Source organism: Leishmania braziliensis, chromosome 3 (assembly GCF_000002845.2).
Source record: "Leishmania braziliensis MHOM/BR/75/M2904 complete genome, chromosome 3".
Taxonomy (NCBI): domain Eukaryota; phylum Euglenozoa; class Kinetoplastea; order Trypanosomatida; family Trypanosomatidae; genus Leishmania; species Leishmania braziliensis.
This window is the reverse complement of record NC_009296.2, coordinates 190,236-212,735: the sequence shown is the minus strand read 5'-3', so window position 1 is coordinate 212,735 and position 22,500 is coordinate 190,236. Positions and strand designations below refer to the sequence as shown.

The 22,500-nt window shown below is 59.2% G+C and overlaps 4 protein-coding genes across 4 annotated transcripts in view; all 4 read right to left on the bottom strand.

Annotated features, from left to right (window-relative positions):
* Positions 1-733, bottom strand: part of LBRM_03_0580 (hypothetical protein) — a gene marked incomplete at both ends in the record, with an annotated part of 858 nt that extends 125 nt beyond the window's left edge. Inside the window, one exon of the mRNA XM_001561598.1 lies at positions 1-733. This exon is cut by the window's left edge and continues 125 nt beyond it. Within this exon, the coding sequence (XP_001561648.1) occupies positions 1-733 (733 nt within the window).
* Positions 734-12,664: 11,931 nt separating this feature from the next.
* On the bottom strand, positions 12,665-14,371 carry LBRM_03_0570 (conserved hypothetical protein; the record flags this gene model as incomplete). The annotated part of the gene is made up of 1 exon (XM_001561597.1): positions 12,665-14,371. The coding sequence occupies one exon, from the start codon at positions 14,369-14,371 to the stop codon at positions 12,665-12,667; it is 1,707 nt and encodes a 568-aa protein (XP_001561647.1).
* Positions 14,372-15,527: 1,156 nt separating this feature from the next.
* Positions 15,528-17,939, bottom strand: LBRM_03_0560 (conserved hypothetical protein; the record flags this gene model as incomplete). Its single annotated transcript, XM_001561596.1, has 1 exon — positions 15,528-17,939. One exon carries the CDS (start codon positions 17,937-17,939, stop codon positions 15,528-15,530), a length of 2,412 nt encoding a protein of 803 aa, XP_001561646.1.
* Positions 17,940-19,057: 1,118 nt separating this feature from the next.
* Positions 19,058-21,376, bottom strand: LBRM_03_0550 (hypothetical protein; the record flags this gene model as incomplete). The annotated part of the gene is made up of 1 exon (XM_001561595.1): positions 19,058-21,376. The coding sequence occupies one exon, from the start codon at positions 21,374-21,376 to the stop codon at positions 19,058-19,060; it is 2,319 nt and encodes a 772-aa protein (XP_001561645.1).
* Positions 21,377-22,500: the final 1,124 nt, after the last annotated feature.

The following is a 22,500-nucleotide window of genomic DNA, read 5'->3' as shown; positions in this document are numbered from 1 at the left end:
AAGCCACGTCGATGTTCGCCAGGCACCGGGGCGAGCGGCTGAGCAATACAGCAATCTCGCTAGCACTGGTGAAGGCGACGCAGTGAACACTGCCACTCGTCAGCGCCGTCACGGCGGCAGAGACAGCCTCTTCACTCACAGGACGCGTCACATACGCGTCTACTCGCACCACCCTCATCCCCATTCCCTTGAGCTGATTCACAAACCGCGGCACCACATCCGGTTCCGCGAAGCCCCCCACACACGGCGCCAGGACGGCGATCGTGCGACCCTCCGCGCGGCCACTCTCCGCCAGTTTTGCGGCGATGCCAGCAGGGCTCGGTTCATCTGGGCATATCCCCGGTAGAATTCGCAGCCGCTCGAGAACGTAGTCAGCATCCTTTCCAATGGCGATCAGAGTGCACTTGGCGAGAACCGTCGCTACAATCGTTGCCCGCTTGCCCTCGTCTTCCGCGGGCGCGCTGCTGGCGCGCCCCGATACTAGCTCCTCGAAACAACCGTATCGGTGCTTCAAGGCGGCGCTCAGAGAATCAACGGCACACCGGCTGCAAAAAGCGATGTAGTCGATGTCGTCCAGGTCATTTTCCAGAAGCGTGCGCATGTCTGCCGTGTCCGGTGTCGCGATAGTCTTGATCACCGGAACCGCAATAGGGATGAGGTGGTGTACCTCCAACGCCTGCGCGAAGCGCTTCGAGTACACCTCAGGTGCAGCGACCAAGATCGTCTTTGACATGGAAAAGAAAGCGTGTGTGTGAGCAGGAACGAAGCGGGCTTGAGTGTGCCTTTCCTATTCAACCTGTACCGGATAGAAAGTCTCGTACACCTGGCGTTGATGCATCACCTGCCCAGTGACACGTGGGTAGGTGACGCTCGATAACGCGCCAGGTGTAATACGAAACAAAAAAAGGTGAAGGAAAGAAGATAGAAGAAAGAAACACTTGTGGGGAGGCTCACATAATGGCTTGAAGTGCAAACTAACGGTTGCTCAAAACGGTAGTGATCCAGTAAAGTGGCACGCGATGCGTGTTACTTAAGGTACGTGTGCCGCTTTGCCGCCTGCGCCAGCATCACTCCCAGGAAGGAATCCACGGTGCGTTTCTCACGCTACTCTGCGTGCGCGCACAACTGCCGCTTCTGGCACTTGGCGTCCTATGACCTGATGATACCTGATAGACAGTGGAGTAAGTTTTTCTTCTTTTGGGTCTGTTCTTCGAAGATAACTTGTCTGAGAGTCAGCGACGATGAAGCGTACGTCAGAGTGGATACCTTCGTGCCCTCTAGTGAAAAACACCGATCGGAGGCAAAAGAAGAGTACTCTCCCACCTGTGTCTATGCCGCCATGTCTGGTGATGATGGATGTACACAAGACCTGCTGCACTTTACTACGTCAAGAGTATTCGTTGTGGTTTGCTGACACCATACCTTCGTCTCCCCTGTGCTCCGTAGCCTCCTTTTCTAGCAGGTTTGACCGTAGGTTAGACTGAAGTGTCGCACGCTTCTGTTAGACGCTTGTGTGGCCTACAATGGTGCCTTGACTTATGCAGTCTGGTGGCAGCGTGCGCGGGAGATTCGCCCCACAACCTCGCACGTCTGACTAGAACCTAGCATAGTCACAGTCATATCGCGATCGCAACCGGTAGAATGAGCCACTGGTCGTACAAAGCTGTTTCCTATCCCTCTCCGCTTCAGCCGTTAGAGAACTGGAACAAACCAAGTTAGGACCCATGAAAAATCCGTAGCCATCGCTCACTAGAAGCCATCATCCCTGTTCTGCGCACACACACACACACACGCACACACACACACACGCACGCACACACACACACACACACACACACACACACACACACACACACGCACACACACACACACACACACACACACACACACACGCACACACACACACACGCACACACACACACACACACACACGCACACACATACACTGGGCCTGTGCTTGGTGGGAAAAAAAAAAACGAGATTACCTTGCACTTACCTGGCATCACGGAAGGGGCAACCAGCGCTGAGCATGACAGACAAACTACTAAAAAGCATAATCGAGTGCAAGATTATCCCTCAAGACTCTAGCCGCTGTTAAAACTCGCAGCTCCGAAACCGAGAATACACATGCAGATACATAACCAGCTGCAATCTTTTACTAAGGACGATGCTGGTAGCGAGAAAGAGAGTTGTACATATTTGCACTTTCGCAATACTACATTTCTATACCTTACTAGCGTGCAACGCCTCAGAACGGAGCAGGAAGGCACACTAAACTTCAGGATAGAGCAAGCTTCTGTGATCAGCATCTTTTAGCTCTTTTCTGAAGATGATCCGTGTACCTTTGTAGAGCATCGGCTACGCCGGAACAAGACTCATGTATCACCAGCGCCTCACTCAGCGACGCTGTCCGGTGAGTCGCTTTGGCAACGTGCAGCCTAAACATTCGCGTCAGAGGAACTGATTGTGATGACATGAATAGTGTGCAAAATAGTGCAGTGCAAACTAGGCTGAAGTCTGGGAGAAAGTTAAGCGAGTGACCAGACAAAACGGTACTGTATCTTATCCGTCCAGCTGTAGGTTGTAAAAAAAAAGTGGACTGTCTGAAAGCGGTAATCTCCCAGGCGAAGGTGGAAGGGCACGAGTCAAGTCCCTCCGCAGAAGCAGCGCAAAACACCCAGTTATACAGGTGTACACGTTATCAGCAATTAGAGGTGGTGTGGCACCGGCGTCTCGCGTAGGAACACCAGAGAAACTTTTGCTGCAGCATTGAAGGGTGTTTAATCGAGTCATGTGGCATATCATCTGCACAGGCAGACGCTAAACGACCTGGCACATGCGAATGCAGAGAGTGAGTGACGCGAAGAGATGTACAATCGCATATACAAACGAAAAACATGTCGAACACATGGCTTCCGTGATAACCACATCTCCCGCCCCAACAATAAGAGTAATAACAAAGTCAGTTATGCCGCAGCCACTCAACACGACGATACCACATGCGAACCACTCATGTGTAGGGATGCAAGTGGGTCCTGTCGTTCACACAGGGCCCTCAAGTCCAGCCAGTTGAATTCAAAGAGCACCGGTTTTTTTCATAGAGGAAAGGCTCTGCGGATAGACGAGGTGTCTCGAAGGGAAAAGCGATATTCGTAAGCAGCAACCGACAGGTAAGAACAGGTTGTGCCTGTTCCCACGCACTTCATCCCGCTTCTTCCGCGAGTCGCAGTACAAGTTGAACATCAGGAGCGTTCGCTCATACAAATATCAGCCTCGGTTCGGTGAGTTGTGAGCATTTCGCTTTTCCTTGACATTTTCGACTATTTTCGTTGCCGTTCTTTAAATGACTCTCGTAAGAGATAAAAAGACACAAGGTGGTTGCCTTGGTAAAAGGCAAAATATCATCACCTGCCTCATTCACAGAAAGAGAGGGCACTTGTGGCATGAGTCGTGTCTTCCTTTCGCACATTCCTGCGGAAAACCTCTCATCACGCAGGTCCTCCGACACGTTTGGTTCCAGAATTCTTATCGAGGATGAAACAGAGTGATGTGTTTTTTGCAAGCGATTAGTCCACTAAGATCCAATAGGAGAATAAATGCATGTCCCTGTTTTAGAAACGACGGGCGAACCGGGAATACCCAAGTACCACTTAACACCCCTGGCGCAGAATAAGTTGACCCGGTCCCCTGCATGGCGCATCTCGACCGTCATGAATCAGGAAACATAACTTACAGCACCCTAAAACAGGAGATTAGCAGAGAGCCCCCAAAAAGACCAGACGTTTCCGAAAAATCCACCCACTTCCCCAAAAACAGCGGCCTCCTATTAAACATCCCCCCGGAAAAAAACCCATGCCTCCATCATCGGGGTTTTTCAGCTTCGGCGATAGAGCGGGCACCCGATTTATCCCAAGAACAACGCGAGGTCGCGGGCGCAGGTGGTTGTATTGGAAACCGCGAATAAAAGGATAAAAGCAGTCAGATAAAAAGGAAAGCGACCAAAAACACCGAAAAAACGATAGGGGGCGCGCCCGTCACCCTTTACAGCACACCCCCCGGCATCTAGGTGCGCGAAGCCAAAGACCTTTGACAAAAAAGCGCGCAAGAACGCAAGCCAAACAGCACGATGCAGATACAATGCAAATTTCGTGCCAGCGCAATCCCCCAAGGCAGCGCAACCCAACAACCACAGGCTCTTTTTACCACCCCGCCCCCGCCCAAAAACACCGAGACCCGGGGGTGAGCACAGATATCCCCGGATCGAACCGCGCGTTGCGCACCCCAACCTCAACAGGAAATGGGCCACCCCGGAGGTTCACCCACCTCATTTTTGCAAACCCCCCGAAGCCCCCAAAACGGCAACCGCCCGCATCCTTTTCCAAAAAACACCCCCGCCACCCCCAAGCCCCCCCCCCGAGAGCGACGTTCCTGGGAAGCCGCCGTATTTACACAACGCCCTCCTTTCCCCGCTGCGATCTTTTGTGGAACCGGCCGCCCGCAAACCCCCCCGCCGCCGCGCGCCGCCTCGAGACAACACCGCCCAGCACCCGGCCACCGACATCAGGAGCGGAACACCCCCCTTGCAAAAACGCCGGGGGCCCCGGGCCCTCCCGCCGCCCGTGCGTCGGCGCCCCACGAAGCGCCGGGGGCCGGGGGACCCCTAAGACCCCCCCCCCCCGAACGCCGGGCCGCCACGAAACGCCCCCCCCCACAACAGGCGCCGCACCCCCACCACCCCCAGACAAACCCAAACAGGGCCAACCAGCAACACCCCCCGCAGCAGCAGATCCCATCACAGCAGAAACCCCGCACAGCCCAGAACACACAAACAGCATCAGCTTCTCGAAGCTGGGAAAAAAGGCGTACAGAAAAAACGGCCCCTGGGCACGCACCCGGGACCTTTTTACCCCCCAGCCTCGTGATAAAAAAAAACAGATGGAATATGCCTTTTGGTACTTAGTGAAAGAGAAACCCCGAGAAACCAACACGAGCCTGCCATGGGAAAACGCCCGCCGAGACACGACCAGCACCACCGGGGCGGATGAGGTGAGTGGGCATCGTGGTTTCAAACCGTTCCTGCCTTTCCGTTGCTTTCGCCACCGCAATTACGCCATATGAACAGTTGTGCGGAAGAAAATGATGATAATCCCAATACGGGGTTGATACGGTGGATATGTTTTCGGGATTTAAAGCACTGCAAAGTGGACATTGCCACTCCCCAGAGAAAGGAATTTTTATTCTCGCTTATGAGATCAAGGATGGCCGCCGCACCTCTACGTCTTGTTTTTGTGAAGAAAAACTTTTCCATTCTCCCCCCACATTTGGGGCGATGGGGTTGAGAACCAACACGGCCTCCACGAATCAAACGGGCAGCTTCCAGTGAAGAAAGCGCCAGAAGAGCTTACGCCTGAACATGCCGGCCGTGACTGCGCTTCGTGCGCGGCCCTGAGAAATGGCAGGGCACAAAAGCATGCGGCTGATCGACCCCCAAAAAGGAACAGGGCCGGCGGTTGAACTTTCCGCCGGACCAGGCAGAGGCGAACACCTAACAGGGCACGATGCCCTGTTTTGCGCCATGTATCTTTGCTGAGGGCACACCGCGCCACACAGTTTGTTCTTATTCCTGGAGGCGCGCGCGGCCGCTGAACGGACACGCGCCGGCCCCGCCCACCAGCGGGGGCCTGTCACTGTGCGCGGGCGCCGCGTGATTTTGTAATACCCGGAAGTTGCCCACCACGATTCCACACCATGAACATCTTTTTGGGACCTTTCGGGCCCTACGGGGGTTTCCCGGCGGCCCATTCCCCGCTGACGGTGCGCCCTGTAAAGCTGCAGCCTGTTCCCACGATGAACTGCAACGAAAACGATTTCTGGGCAGCCTCCCGCAGCCCAGAAAAGACACCGGAAGGGGGGGGCGCCCGCCGCTGCGAATTCTCGACAGCCCGGCCTCCCCCAAACGGCCTGGGGCCCCCCGGAAAAGAGGCCCGGAAGGGCAGGCCAGAAAGACAACACCCACGCAAGCGATAGCGATGCGCCCCCCATTTGCTAGCAAGCACTCGAATAGACGGGAGTAAAGGCCAATGATCTGGACAGGATTGACCACGGGTGGGGCATAAGAACCCCCCGCGGCTTCTTCCGCCGCAGCCACGGCAGCCATTTCATCGAAAGGAACCCCTACGTGTGCATACGCAAACTTGGGGGTGAATCCGCCGTCCGTTGTTCACGAAGAATGGTGAGCAGGAGCAGATTTCCCTCAATATCACAGGTTCGGTGCAAAAGGACCTGCACAAAGAGAAGGAAGAAGAGATCGTCCATCAGCCACATGAAGAAGCAACCGCCCTTCTCCAGGCAGAATCTCTGCAATGGGGGGGGGGGAGAAAGCTTCTGAAGACCTCTACGCATAGAAATGCCCTCCGCCCCGTGGCCGCCAGCTAGGGGGTTACAGTCCTCAGTAATAGTTCGTTTGGCAGTCGTGCTAAAAGGGTTTCATGGCAGGATAGGGGCAGCGGCTGAAGAGAGGCCGTTGATACCAGCACCGCGGTCCGAAAGTATGGCGCGGGGCGCCCTAGGGGGACGCCCACGGATGCGACATGCTTTGTAATAAAAAGGTTTCCCTCTGTCACAAAGGGTAAGTGGTCTTAAGGCAAACTGATTCCAATAGACACGCCGCGCAAACGCACCGCGCACACGGGCGCAGTGGGAAAGGTGTAGGCGTAGGCGTTGGCGAGGATCCATTCCCAAGAGGCAGCCCGGCAACAAAGCCACTCATCCCTACCCGCCCGCCGGCGAGAAACTTGGCGTTGGCGGAAGGGGAAAAAGAGTGGCCGGTCGGAAAACCCAGCTTCGACAAGCCTGGATAGCATGCGGGGCATGGACCGTCTTCGAAACACTTTTATTTGCAAGGGAAAGGGGCCGGGCTCCAACAGCACCGGTTCCTCATCACGGGCGGGGGGGGGGGGGGAACAGCGGCAGGCAGGTGAAAACGGACGCGCCGGCCGATCAGCTTGGATTTGGCCACGTCCTTCATTTCCCCCAATCCGGCGGCTTGGGGTAACCATGGCCAGGTATAAATTGCCTCACATCGTGCAGCGAGGGCAAAAACCGGCGGTTTTCAACACGACACAACTGCACCCCCTGCGGTCCCACTTGCTTTTGCGCATGCGTCGCATTGGTGTTGTATTTGGCTCGGGCACCCGGTTGAAGACCAAGAGGCTTGGGATTCTTGTTGCCACCGAACAGTGAAACAGGGACCCGTGCCCTCCGAGGAAAAGTGGGTCGAACACTTTCTCTTCGTCCGTGTGGCTTGGGGTCTGCGAAACAGGACTTCGCCTTTTTGCGGATTTATCCACATGCCGCTGTCTTTCGATCGCGCTTCCACTTTTCCAAGGACCGCGTTGCCGATCCTTACGCCAGAATTCCGCCCACGACATGGAATGGTGATGGCCAGGTCGTCTGCGTACATGCCGAACAGGGTGTCAGGAAATCAGGCTGCCAAAAATGGGGGAGAAGTGGCTTTCAGGGAACACAGTTGTGGTGCAAGAACGGCGCCCTGGGGCCACCATTCTTTAAGGCCATACTGTTTGCCTAATGGGTTTCCAAGCTTTGCTTGCGCATAGCGGTGTGCAAAGAAGTTTCGGAGCCAGTGCTTCAAGCGGGTGCAGGGGAAACTCTGTGGTCTCTTCGCGAGAATCGGGGAATCCATAGTGTCGAAGGCTTTTCTGAAATCCACCACGGTTATTAAGGTCTGCAGTGCTCGGTGGGTTGCCTGCTGCTCCCTGCCTTGGCGCTTGCCGATCATCACGTGGCAATGGATATTTCTATGCATCTCGACCGTGTCCGTGATCCTGGAAAGCACCATTTTCTTGGCGCAGCCACGCCCATGCGCATGTTGGCGTAGATGGAGCTGCCGCGCATGAAATAAGCGCGCCAACGTCGTGTGCCGCATAAGTTTGGAGACGTAAGAGGCGGGACAAATTGGCCGGTGCGACGGAGGTTGTTCATGTGGCTTCCCAGGTTTTGGTGGCGGTGAAACGTGCGCGTTCTTCCGCTGTTGAGAAACAAGGTGTGCGATCCGCATCCAGTTAATGGGAGTTAAAATGTGCGTTTTGCCTTATGGGGAAGGTGGTGCAGCGCCTCCTTGGGGATGCCATCCTGCCCGGCTGTTTTCGAGACGAGCCAGAGCTGCATCGAGCTCTTTGCCCGGGAACAGGCGGTCTGTTCCCTTTCGCCTGTTTCTCTTCATCCAATACGCCGTCACGCCACACCCCGGCGGGACGGAAAGAAAACAGCGAGCGCGCGTGCTTGGCGCATCTTCGGCGTAGAAAAGGTATGGGGGTGGTGGTGAGGTCGGTGGCCCTTGTGCGTCGGCAGGCCGGGCGGAAAGGGGGGATGATGGGTGGGCTGGGGTGTTGGCGCCTCTGGAATGAGGGAAGGCGTTGGTCCAAGGGAAATCATGGCTTGGAAAGGGAAAAATAGTGTGCGGTGGGGATGAAAATGTCAGGGGCTGGGGGATTGGCGGGGTGGTGAAATAGGGTTTGCGCAAGCAAGCGCTGCTTGCAACTAATGGTGTATTCAGGGCTACCGTCGGCGGTGGGAGGCGTCTGATAGACAGGAGGGGTAGTTAGTGCAACGCGCACCGTTCGCAGCACCGACCATGGAGCAGTGGTCGGGATCGGCCTTTGACATCTGCCAGCGCCAGGTGTCCTTTTGGACTTGCCTGGTGGCGTGGTTCCCCCCATGCTTGCGTAATTGGTGTGTGCGAAAGGTGTGGTGGTTCGAGTTGGCGTGCTAGGCTGATTGTGCATCTGCAGCTTGCTCGTCGGCGGCGTCCGTCCCGGCAGGCCACTGCACAACCCCACGAGTTCGGCAGCCCTGTGGACAACTGCGCTTGATAGCGCACGGGGGGGGGGCAAAGTTGAACGATGCTTTGCGCTCGTTCAGAGTGGCTTTGCGCTCGCCCAGGGTGGGTTTTCCCAACGGCCTCACCCCGTCAATCCCCACATTCGCAGGGCCGCTTTACAGCTGAAAAGGGAAAAATGAGTCCATTTCAGGGCTGAAGCACTAAAATCTGTTAGTAGAGTGCCACAAACGAGAGTGATAGCGTGAGTGGGGAACTTGTGCTTGCTATCCGCTTTGCAGTTGGTGCGCCAGCTGGCCACCATTCCCCCGGGGCCACGCCAAGTCCAGTGCGCTTTCTGCGCCGCCCTGGAAGTATGCTGGCGTGTCGGGCGCGTTCTCCAGCATGAAGCCCGCGTTTCCAAACAGGGCCGAAAGCTGGTCGGCGGTGTCTGGCTGTTCTGCGGGGTGCGGCCGGGATGGGTGGGGATTAAAATTCCCACAAGTCGGCGGGGAAAAGCCTCCCGGGGCGCCCGCGAAGCGGTGGGGGCCCGCTGTGGCCGGGGCTCTGAGGGGCATGGGAGTGCCTCCGGTACCTAGAACGAGGTCGCGGTAGACCATCTCGGCGATAGTCCCTTCGACGGGCGAGTCTCCGCCCCGCGGCTTCCATGGGACCCTTCGGGATTGCACGCCTTCTTTCTGGTGTGCAAATATTGCCGTGCCGCTGCCCCTGTTTGTGCAGGCGCTGAAAAAGGTTGTGTGCCCGGGCGCCTTCCAGGTGTTGGCGCGATTTGGCGAGAGCTTCGCCTCCTGAAGAAGGTAAAGATCCGCTTCAGATGCAGGTGGCGCGGTGTGTTTGGCCTTGCTCAGGTCGTTCGCGTTCGCCTGTGCGATCGTGGGGGGTCCAGGGTTAGGTTCCACACCTCCATATCGAAGTAACAAAATTCGCAACCAAAGAGCCGCAACTAGCTGCCGAACCCCGCGCTCGAGGGAAGCGCTCGCGACGTTTCCGCACCCCGTGGGGGGGCTCAATCCAGTACGTCTCGCTGTGTGCGTCAGCGTTTGGCTTCCTTGTGAAGGGGTGCTCGTTTCCAATACCACGAAAAGGTGGTCCACATTAATTGGGGGTGAAAATTGGTCGTAAAACCCTCAAAAGGAGCGGGTGAGCACAACGAAAGTACATTTGGCGAGGGGTGACGCGCTCCAATCATCAGGCGCAAAGCCTCGAATTTGGTGGATGCCGGGGTCCCCTTTCTCAAAAAAGGTAAAACTTAATGGCGGCACCTCGTTGTGAGGAAAGGTCTTGGTTTCCCCGCTGGAAAAGCTGCTGGGGGGCGTTTCCGATTAGGCGGGGTGCGGAAACATCAAAAACACCGCGCTTGGCGCGCCCTTTTCGAGGGGGCCCCCCCTCCCCCTCCCCGAGGCCCGTTTTCCAAACCGACCCCGGCAGCGACACAGCTAGCGACAGGGTTCGGGGAAGCGGGGTCTTCGTCCACCCAGACTCGCCGATTTTGCGGCCAGTTTTACAGGGAAGGCATTCACCAGCATTTTGAAATTCCCTCAAAGCTAACGTGACGTTTAAAGTTGGTTTCGACATTTCCAGTCCCTCAAAAAGCACTTCCACACGGGTTTGCCAACCCGCCGTCCTTCATACGTTTTCCCCGAAGGGGAAGCCGCGGGGCTTGCGGCTGGCCAGGCCCAAAGACAATTAACCAAACAGCCTTGTGTGATCCTTTTGGTGGGCTCGCTTCTGGCGCTTCGTCTGGTCAAAATCCCCTGTTCCACCGCTGTGGTTGCATGTCGCAGTGCTTTTAAACTTTCCCAGCTTACATTCCAATGTGGCGCGCGGGGTTCTGGCCTGGCAAAAGACAGCCGCCGCTTTTTAGACTCGCTCCTGTTTGCGGGATTTTTCTCTCGTCGCCGCGGGGGGGCGCGTCCTTTTGGGGTGGGGGTGGGTGGGCGGGGTCTGCGCGTTTGGCTGCGAGGGTGTCTGGCGGAATGGCTCTGCCGCCTGTCGGCGTTTGGTCCGGGAACCTTTGGCCGCCCCCCTGGCATTCGGGGTGCGGCGGTGGGGGCGGGGGCCGCGCGCGGGGTTCTTTCCCGCGTGGCGGCCGGGTGCGCGGTTCCCGGCGTTCGCGTTTTCCCTTTGGGCTTCGGTCCGCGGGCGGGGCGGGCCCGGCGCGCCAGAAGTTTCCTCGCGCAGCCAAGCCCCAGCAGAGGCACCGCGCCCTGGCGAGCCGAATTGGGCGCCTCTCGCAAAACTTTTGCCTGTGATCCGCTCAATTTTTTCTGCCGGAAGGGGTTTGTGCGTTTTTTAACCCCGCGTGTTGGTTGGGAAGGTGGCTCCGGGAAGGGTGGCCCTGATGCGGTTATCGAGCCTGACCTGTTTTTGCTTGGCGGGCGTGGTGTCGGTTGTTGTTCTCGGGCGCTTTCTTTTTTGCCCTCGTTTCAGCCAAGGGCCGCGGTTTTGTTTGCTCGTTTTTCTTTTTGCCGCGTGCTCGAGGCAGGCTTTTCCTCTTATCGGTTGGGTCCCTTCGGCTGTGTCTGGCGCCGTCTTGTCGCTGGCTGGCTGCTGCCGCTTTTTTTTTCGTGGTAGGGGCTCCGCGTTGTGCCTTCGAAAAAAACCCCCGGGGGGGGGTTCGCGGGGTTTCGGCGGCGTCCGTGGGCCTTTTCCTTGGCGAGTTTGGGTTTCGCGATGGCGCCCCGTTTGGTTCGCTCTCCCATGGGCGTCCTTTGGCGTTCGCGAATGTGCTTGGCGGTGCCGGCTTTGCGCTTGCGGGGGGGTGGGTGGGGTACGGGTGGTCATTGAAAAAGGTGACGTGTGCCGAATTCCGGAAGACGGCCTTCGTTTTCTAGCCTCGCCTGGTGCGGCGGATAGGCGCATTGCCCTCCGGCAGTGGGATTGATCTTCGGGCCTTTGGAGGTCAACGTCGCGCGATAACTTTAATCTCCGTGTTCCTGAAGGGGGGGGGCCGGGTTTTCGGCAGAGACATTTTTCGAACCCGGGGGGGGGTCTTCCGCGTGGTGCCTCCCCCCCTCGGGCCACGACGCCTCCTTCCGCTTTGGGATGGCGCTGCCAGGCTGGAAAAAGTGTGGCGCGACCGTTGGCCGTGCCTTCCCTAAAAATCCGCACCTCTGAACAAACATGGGGTGGCCACAGAATCCGGGGGATCTTTCTTTCTCGCTTGGCACTGCCTCTCCGTCATGTAATTCGTTTGCCCGCAACATGGAAAACAAACCCCTCGCCTCCCCCCTACGGCCGTTAGGTTTGGGTGGCGTGGGGTTTGTCGGTCGCGGCGCTGGCTTTATGGACTCTTCACGTGGGGTTTCTGGGTGTGGGAATGTCTGACCCCAGAAGCGTTTTAAAGGCGCCGGCGCGCCGAGGATGTCCCCACTGATGCAGGTGACGTTTGGTTTCCTCTGGTGGCGCAAAATTCGGCACGGCGCCAGGTCCGACAGCCCCGTTCCGCTTTTCTTTTCCAGGCAGCCGGCCCTCGCCTCATGCCGAGCCGCTTCTTGGGGTATCGGCCAGGCGCCCACGCTGTGAGTGGGGCGTGTTGCAGCTGGGGCCGGCGGCCGGAAAGAGGCAAGGATGCGGTGGGCGCAAACGCCAGCCGCGCGCGGCGGCACCGGTTGTGATTAGGGGGAGGGGGGGGATGGCGCTGTTAGGACTGCGGGCGGGCCGGCGTGTCGCGCCTGCGCCGTCTTTTCTGTAGGGCGTCTTGGCGGTTTGGGCCGAATGTGATTGGCGGTTGGCCGTGGTCGCCTTGGGTGGGCTGGTGGTGGTGGGGTGCGTTTGTGTGTGCCCGTCAGGGACTGGCAGGCGCCTTCATGCATGTTTGCCGAGGAGGCTCGTGACAAGTTGCGTGGCGAGGTCGAAGTTTACAGAACCCTCGATGCAGTGCAGGGCTGGTGCGGTGCCGTCGGCGGGGGGCTGGGGCGGCGCCGCGGCCCACTCATCCATGAGCGCGTTTTCAAGTCGTGCAGGCGCGTCCTGCGGCGCGTCATAGACAGAGCGCAGGAGATGATGCCCGTGAAACATGTAGTCCTGCGCCCGCGTCAGGAGCTCTTCCACGCCGCCGTCGTGCAACGGGATCTCGCGAACCGCGTTGCGCACTGGTGTCGGCGACGTGCTGGCGAGTTCCTCCACGTTCCAGTCGAGAAGCACTACTCCTGCCAGGGTGTTTACAACGACGGGGTCCCACTGCGTGCTGGTGTGGTACGGGGATGGCGTGTGGGTGTCCTCGAGCCGCAGACGATACGTCTTGCTCATGTCCCACAGGACACCGTCGGTGTTGCGCAAGAATGCGCGTAGGCCGGCTTCGGACTGGAGAAAGCCCGGGAGCTCCACGGCAGCTGCCAAGCCCGGGTTCGGCCGCAGGGTGCCCAACACGGCGCCAAGACCCACGCTGATGTGGTGCGGCAGTGAGCAGGCGAAGATAGTCGGCGATGTGAGCCGCGCGCTGGCAGGGTCTAGCATGCGTCGCACAGGCGTTCCAGCTGCGAGGAAGAAGTGTTCCGCCGCTGTCAGTCGCACACTGCTGTCGCCGCTCGCGCTGCCGGACGCCTGCATCACGGCCGCCGAGAGGCAGTGCAGCGCCAGCGTAGTCTTCCCGCTGTGTCGGGGACCGACTACAAGTACAGAGCGGCCTGTGCCAGGGTGCGAGAGAACGGCGCCGTTCAGCCACACGGCACGGTAGCTCGACAAAAGTGCCGCCCCGAGCGCCAGCTCTGCGATGCGGAGGTGATGCGCGGCGGGATCGTGCGGCTGCTGCGATTGCCGCGTTCCATCCAAGACAGCACCTGATGACGACGGCATGGGCGGCACCACTGCTGCCGTCTCGCCGAAAAGGCACCACTGATCCAGCAACTCACTAGCCGCGTAGAATGGCGAGAGCGCGAAGGGCGGCAGCTGACGACCGAGTGCCATCGCCGTACGCCGGGCGTCGAGGAGCGAGCCGGTCGTCACCCCGGTGTGCGCGGTGAGGCGCTGCGCAACGAAGCCGTCTAGCAGTGGCTGCTGGATCCACTTCACTGGTGAGATGTACGGCGCACCGGGTGGAGGCGCCGGGGCAGCTCCTGCCGCTTCCGTGTGCCGGTAGGCGTACGTCTCACCGCGCAGGACACCTTCCGTGTACTGCTTTGCCTCCATCGCAATGTACTCAGGGTAGCCCAGCGGCGGTGCTGGTGGGCCAACGTGGGCACTGACGCGCGCGCTGGCCAGTACGTGCGTCGTGGTCGTTGCTGGCGGCGTTGTGCCGGCCATCCTTTGTGCGCTCGCATCGCACGGGAGAAGAAAGGGCTCGTACTCGCACTGCCACCACTGCAGCACTGAGCTGCTGTTCGTCGCCAGCTGCAGATCCACAGACGCTGGGGCTGGCGTAGACGGCGACGGCTGTGCCGCACAACGCACGGGGAGTCGCAACATCGCGTACAACGGCGTGGGCATCTGACGGTCGCACAGCATGTTGTAGTAGAGCTTCTGCCACTGCTGAAAGGACCGCGCAGCGAGACGCTTGTGCCCTTTCCCGCGCATCGGAGCTCAGGGGAGGGGAGGGGGGGATCTGCGTAACCACTCTGAGTATGTGTGTGAGGGAGAAGAAGAGAGAGGGGCGAGTAGTAGCAGAGCACGATGGCCGTAGTAGCGAGCAGACTGGCGTGGACATGCCTCCCCCCCCTCCCTCCCTCCCTCCGATACACCCACCCACCCACACAACGATAACGTTGTGCCATCTTCAAGGGCTGCTCGAGGTGACTCTTCCAGAAGGGAAGGACAGGGCGCTCTCTCCGCCTCCTTGGGGGTTTTTGCCGCTCAAGTTGATGGCGACATCGACGAGACACACCGCACAGTGGTCGTTTTCCCATCTGTTGGGATGGAGAGAGTGGTAGTAGCCGTAGGGGATGTGTGGGCGTATACAAGCAAGCCGAAGCACAGAGACAGCGAAGGAGAGAGAGTCGAGCCGAGGGGAGGGGAAGCAAGCATGCAAGCACCCTTCGCGGCGTGGCGAGCGGCGTGCTTAACTCTCTACTGTCCCACACCCACCTGTGCTACCCCCCTCCCCTTCTACGTCCCCGCCCTTGATGAGGGCGAACTCACTCTCCTGACAGACATCCACGCATGCCGCGACATATCCGAAGATAGCCAACTTAATAGAAAAAGCCCAGAGGAGGAGGAGAAGAGAGAGGGGGGGGGTGGGGCTGAACAGCGGCAACGGATGGAGCGTCGCTGGCAGCGAGGCAAGGTAAGCGACAGTGGGAGAGAACAACCAGGGGAAAAGACAAGCGAAGCAATGCGCCAACACCCCCACCACTAGCCGCCAGACGCGCCTCTGATTCGTACGACACCCCCCCCCCCCCCATACACAACACCACATTCTCGAACAGCGAGAAGGGGGACACACACGTACACGCCATAAGGGCGAACACCCACAAGACACGAGCGTGCTCATTGGGTGGTGGTGGTGGACGGGCAGGAGCTTCAACACTTCTCCTGCGGCCTTCGACACAACCCGCACCCCTTCGGACTGGATGCGGTTGGCCTGCACACAGAGAACTTCTCTCGGAAGACACACCCACCCACCCACACACACGCACGTATGTTTGTGTGGGCATTGACAAGCGCTTGCCCTTCACACTCACGCACTCTGTGCCAACGCGGGTACAGGCCCGCCCGTAGAGGTCTGCGCGTGGCCTCATCCTTCAATTGTAACGAGGTGCGGCGCTGCTTCGTGCGACGACGGACGCACGTGCAGCTCGTTCATCTTCAGCTCGTACTCCGCTTGCACCTTCTTGTCATCCGTCATCTCTTCCCACATGACGTAGAGGAGAGCTGCGACACACAGGAAGAAGATGGCGATCAGGTTGTAGTACCACGGCGAGTCACCGTCCAGCTGCACGTTCCAACTAGGTACAATGACGAGCATCAGCGCTGTGACTGGCGAGGAGAGTTGGGTGACGATAGAGCACAAGGCGGCGCTGTAGTGGTTCAGATAGGCGCACCCGATGTAGGTGAAGACGAACCCGAGGGTGTACAGGAAACAGTAGAGAAAATTCTCCCGGATTGTGAAGACACACCGAATCCCATCGACGAAGTTGTCCCACGTCGCGCTGACTGTGTTGCTGTTGCCCCACCACGGCAGCGCATCCGCTGGGAGCAGGCACAGCGTAAAACACATCTGTATCGTTGTCTCACCCGCCAGCATGACGAGCTTGACGATGGTGTCCTCACCTTGGTTGTAGCGAACCGTGAACATCGTCTGCGTCAGCAGCGGTGGCGCGGCAGCCGCAGTCGGACACACGTCTTCGCAGCCCTCAGCACCGCCCGCGTTATACACCACATCCTGCACGTTCTCAAGACTCGCAACGAGCACGTCGGGCGATGCGGCGGAGACGACAGCAGCGCCACCGGCAGCGTTGTCAATTCCATCGCTCGTCACCGGCGCATGCGCCTCGGAGATGTCCGCCACAGCATCATCGTTGTTAGCATCTGCGGCGCCGCGCGTCACCGAGTTTGTTGGCTTCGTCTTGGCACGCCCTGCAGGTCCTGCGTTGACCAGAATTTCGTCGTTGTCCACCTCGTCCTCGAGCCCACCCATCAGCGCATGGTCGTTGTAGTGCGTCATCAATGACCCTACCTTAGCGCCGTCTATCTCCAGAGGCGAGGTGCGGTCAGCGATCACGTCGGTGCCACCCCTGACAAAGGTGCCAGAGGTGTCGGACGTGGGCTCATTGTTGCCGCACTCCACGGCGGCGGAGGCGAAGGACTCGGTGCCCCCCTCCCCGGTCGTCAGCCGCGCCCGCAGCCAGGCGACAAATTCTGGGTCGTGGGTGTAGATGATCATGTAAAGGGACTGCCACACGTTCATGAGGACGCGAAACGGCATGGAGAGGAAGAAGATGAGGATCCACCACTTGCCCTCGCCCATGTTTCGGTCCTTGATGAGGCCGTAGAGCGAGGCGGCGAGGATGCCGCCTATGGTGAGCACGAAGACGGAGACGATGTAGACGTTGGCGTGGCGGCGCGTGTCACGCAGGATCCACTTGGACAGGAACACGGCGTAGAGGGGACAGAGGTTTGATGAGAGTGCCTGCAGCACCTCGGATGTATACGACGCGGCGTACGTGGCCATCCAGCTGTTGATGGCATCGCAGAAACCAACACCGGTGAGGATGAGCCAGCCGTGCGCGTGCCTGGCGAAGCGCAGTGACGGCCGCCGAATCACGGTGTAGGCGCCGAGGAGGAGCACAAAGAGGGTGGCAAAGAGGATGCCCGGGAGGGCGAAGGCGGTGTAGTTACCTGGGGTGCCGTCAGAGGGGAAGGAGATGAGCCAGAAGTTCAGCATCACGATCTGCATGAAGTTGCCTACCATGACGAGGGCGACAAGGAAGATGACCCACAGAATCTGCTTGAGCGACATCCTGCGCAGCCGCTCGCAGAGGATGCGCAGGGAGGGGATGGCGATAGAGGCGGCGCGGCGAGGCAGCGAGCGGATGAAGGCGACGTAGTCGTCGCCTGGATAGTGTGGGGGCGCGAGTGCCGCCACTGATGATAACGGGGCGGCGGCGACCGTGGAGGCGGAGGACATGTCGACAGAGTCGGCAGGGATGTGTTGAGTGGCGGGAGCCATGCTGCGCGCTGTCATCCTCTCCGCTACCGTCGCCGCACCGTTGTCTGCAGCCGCGGTCTTCCCTGCGTCGGGTGTAGGGCACCACTCTATGCAGGCCGATGTGATCGTTCGGGAAGAGCCGAAACTGAACCCATTGATGAACCGATGGTGGGGGGGCAAAGACGTCAGAGGGGTGGGGAAGACACGACGGCGGCTGTCGAGGATTGTTGCCGCCGCTGCCTCCGCGGGGGCCGAGGGAACAGGGGTGGAGTTAGCCAGGTTTTCTTCGCCAGGGGGAGTGGTACACCGCAAGTCCTCAGTCGCTGCCATGGTCGCCGCCGACGCCGTGGCGCTGCTGGTAGGGGAGAACTTCAGCGGTAACTGCTGGTCTTTCCACGACGGCGCACCAGCGGGACGGTGGAGGTTGTTCAGGTCCCCAGCCGTGCCCTTCACACCCAGGCGAAGCACTTCAACGCGCTTCTTGTGGATGGGTGACATACTGATGGGAGGGGGGCGGGAGAGGCGCCATGCACAGCAGTGCAGGTCGCAAGAGCTCGACTTAGAAATGAGCAGATAAAGCTGAGGCACATGTGCAACAGGGCTGCACAGACGAAGGGAGAGAGAGGGAGAGAGAGGGAGAGAGGGAGACGATGAGCTCAGTAGTACGCACCATACTTGTGTGTGTGTGTCACACGGGATTGATTCCCCTCCCTTTCTTTCCTTGTGGGACTCTACGGGATTTCTCCAAATTACCCCTCCTCCTCCTCCTCCTCCTCCCCACACACACCTCTCCACCAGCCCCACACGCCATGTGCCGTGACACCAGCACATTACGCCGTGGAAAGTCGGAGTGACAAGTCTGGCGAGGGCGCGTGCGACGGTGCGATGGGGATGCACTGTTTGGGTCTTTCTCTTGCACAGGTGCGCAGACACACGAGCATGTTAGACGTACGCCGAGTGTACGTTTCCCCGCCTTGTTCGCCACGTCACTACGTAGCTCACGATAGCGAGGAAAAGGAAAGGAGAGCGAGCGAGAGAGAGAGAGAGAGGGAGACACACGCACACAGGCCTACCCTTCTCATGTCCGCAATCCTTCGGGCCTCCGCCCTCCCTGTTTCGAACAGCCGCAAGACAAGAAACAACTAGCCTGAGCACGGGCACATCAATGGAATACCGCGCAGGCGCACGTACACAGACAGACAGACAGCGACTAACAAAGCGCGCGAGCTGTTGTCCGTGGGTGTCGGTGTGAGCAGCCACACTACCACCATAATCGACGAGAGCCGGCTGCGATGATGACGCCAGCGTGAATTACTGGAAAGAAAGGCAAGGCAGCCGCAGCCACAACGGAACAGCGAACAGGTAGAGAGACAGGAGGAGGGGGACGTGTGTACGAGTTTCTGTGAGTGCCAGTGACACCCCCTCCCCCCATGCACAGATGCACGTGTGGGTAGGAAGGGGAGGGGGCACAACCAAGCAAATCCTCCACTACCTCATCTCTCTTCACATTTCATACACTAGCACACGCTTGTGGCCACAACGCATGTCAGCCGTAGAGGAGGCGGAGGTGGGTGGAGAGCGAGGAGCGCAGCCGGGGAACGATGTCTTCGATTCTATCAGTGGGGGTGCTGCTGGACGTTGGCAGCAGGATCTGCTGGGTCTTGGTCGAATACCACGACGTAATCTGACTGGCGACGACGGTGGTAGCGTCGGGATCGCGGATGGCGATGATGCTGCGGCTGCGATGTGGCGAGGGTGCTGCTGTCGATTTCGTGATACGAGTGGCCCCCTGCCGACGACTGCGCGTGTCGCGAGGACTTCGCGTGCATCATCTCCCACTTCAGCTTCATTTCGCCCACTGCCTTCTCCTCCACCGTCATTTCATCCCAGTAGACGTACAGGACGGTGCCGCAGGACAGCAAGAGAACGGCAAAGACGCTCACGTACCATGGTGAGGCGTCCCCGGTGATGTTCAGGGAGGGAAAGATGATAAGAACGAGGGCCGTGATGGGCCCGGAGAGCTGGCTGACCATGGAGCACAGGGTCACACTGTAGCGGTTGAGGTAGGCTGAAGCGATGTACACCAGTACGAAGCCTGTGCTGTACAGGATGCAGTAACGCATATTGCGAGGACAGTGCAATACACAGTCAACGCCCTCGCTGAGGTTTTCCACGACTTCGCGGATCGAGTTACTGCCGCCGAACCACGGCAACGCGTCCATCGGCATCATCACAAGGGCAAGGATAGCCTGGATAGCCGTGTCGGAGGTCAGCATGACAAGCTTGACGCTCACATCCTCACCGTGCAGGGGGACCTCGCTGTGTGGAGCGTGTGGACGGTGCCCCGGCCCACCCAGCGAGGGCCCTGGCGCGGGGTTGCCTGAGGGGGGCTGATGCACGGCACCGTCCAGTAGTTGCGCATGCTGCCCCGCGGCAGCCGCAGCCGTACCATCGTCACCTTCTAGGTATTCCACTTCGTCTGCGTGCTCGGTAAGGTAGGCTGTCAGCTCATCGCTGCTCGTGTACCGAATCATGTACATCGTCTGCCACACGTTCATCAGCACCGTTGGAGGAACGGAGAGAAAAAAGATGAGGCACCACAGTCGCTGGTCCAGCGCCATGGCAGACAGTGACGACGATGACCCGTCCGCAAAGGTGTCGAGCTGAAATTCCTTCGGCATGCCGTGGCCACCGACCACCGCCTGACTTCTTCCGCTGCCGTCCTTCGTGTGGTGACGGTGCGTGACGATGTAGTTGAAGAGTGAGGCAAGGGCTACGCCGGTCGCGATCAGAACGAAGCTTACCACGACGTAGGGGTTCGTGTAGTCGCGGGGGTCCTTCAGCAACCACTTGGTGAAGACAGCAGAGTAGATGGGGACGAGGGAGACAAACAGCGCCTGCAGGACTTCCGGCGTGTTGGCGGCGGCGTAAATGGCCATGGCACTGTTCAGCGCGTCCATGGCCCCGATGCCGAGCAGCAGCCACCACCCGGCCCGGTCGCGGGTGAAGGCGAGGTTCGGGCGCCGCCACAGCGCGTACGCGATGGAGAGCACCAGGAAAAAGCTCGGGAACAGTACGGCGGAGATGACGAAGGTGGTGTAGCTGCTGGCGAGGGCCTTCGCCCGCTCCGCCCCGCCGCTACTGCTCGCTGACGACGACGAGGAGGAGAATCCCGACGTGGCGGCTTCGCTCCGGTTGGTGGGAAACTGGTGGATCCAGAAATTCAGAAAAATCACCTGAAACGCGTTGCCCACCAGCAGCATTGTCACAAGAAGCGCCACCCACAGGAGCTGCAGGAGCGAAGTGGCCTGAACGCGCCGCACCACAAGCTCCATAAACGTCGGGGGAGACCCCGTTGGCGACCCCCAGGTCAGCAACAGAGAGGCTGGCGCGGGGCCGTTGGCGTTGGCGTCCGTGGTAGGGCTGCAGGGTTGTCCGCCCTCAGCCTGTGCTGCGACACCATTGGCGCCTCCTCCCGCCGCCAGCGGTGCATAGGCTGCACCTTCAGCGAGCGGGCTGGGTTCTCTCTGCCCAACCTCACCGACCGGGTGTGCGTTGCCATCCAGCGGGGTGGAGGTGTGCGGATCGTACAGCGGGGCCTCGACCACGTAGCCAGGCATGGCCTGGTCTTCCCCCTGCTGTGTGTGATTGAGGCTCTGGTGCTGCTCAGCCACACACGCCTGGAGTTCAGCGCGGGTGCTTCGCGTAATGTTGTTGCCTACAGTCTGCGTCCTCGCCCAGTCGACTGTGTCGTTCGTTGTCTGCACCGCCACCACAGCGCTCAAGGAGCTGCACGAGCTCGCGTCGCTGATGTCTGACGCGGTACCGTACGACTTCACCGGCAACAGAGGCGACGTGCTCGGCCGCTGAAGCAGGGAGCCGCCTGCGTCCGTGCGCAGCGTCGCCACTGCTGCTGCCGCTTCGTATGCATCCATGTGAGGAGCGTACAAGAAGGGCGAGGGAGACGACGCCGACGAGGAGGGGGAGGCCAAAGGAGACGCCGCGAGAGTAGACCGCGGGTGACGACGACGCTCCTCGTGCTGCTCCGGCTGTGGTGATGAATGTCGAGGGAGCTGATGGATGAGAGTGTCAGTTGAGGCAGAAGGTTGTTGGTAGGGAGCTGGGGAGGAGGGGGCGGTAGCAGGTCGAGGCAGCGGTGCGGAGAAGCCTTGGGGCGCGTTTGCCATCGGGGTCTTCGTCGACGGCAACGGAGAGCCCATCACTGCTATAGAGGCCATCACGACAGAAGAGAAAATGGAGAGGGAATCCAGGAAAGAAAGGCGTAGAGAAGAAATGAGCAACAATGCGAGCCGTGTGTTATGTGTGTTCCCCCCTTCTCTTCCCCCACATACATACACACACACACCAGCGAGGGAGCGATGGCCCGAGAAGATTGCGAGGAGGGGGCAAGAGGAGGTTGGTGGTGGCGAAGCGTTGGAGAGAGAGAGAGAGAATACGCGGGGGGGGGTAGGCAAATCAAAGCACTATGCAAATATGCGCACACACACACACACACGTGTAGGCGGACAGAGGCAAAAGAGAAGAGAGAGAGAGAGCAGCGGCAAGAAGAAGCGAAGCGCAGGCCCACACAGGCAAGCGACGAGGCGTGAAGCAGCAAGTACCCACCAGATGGAGGGAGGGGGGAGGGGGGGACAGCTCTCACAGCCGCTCACCACACAATCAGAGTCAGACTGGCAAACACACACAAGGGGGAAGGGCAGCCACTCTGGGTTCTCCTCTCGCTCGATGCAGGCGTTTCTGACGGTGCACACCACAGACGTAGTGCGTACGGAGCCCTTTATCCTCTAGTAAACTCCTCACTTCAGCGTAGTGTGAGTAGCGTCGCTAGGGTAGAAGAGAGGAGGATGTGTGTGTGTGTGGGTGTCGAGGGGAGGACAAGAGGGGGGAGTGGCGGATGAAGCCGTCAAAGCGACCAGCAAAATGTATGAAATGTAGAAGCAGTAGTAGCAGCGGAGAGGGAGTGTGGGTGTGTGTAGTACGTAGAGGATCACTTGAAGGCACTATAGAGATGAGCGTGCAAGAGGGTGGGGAGGGAGGA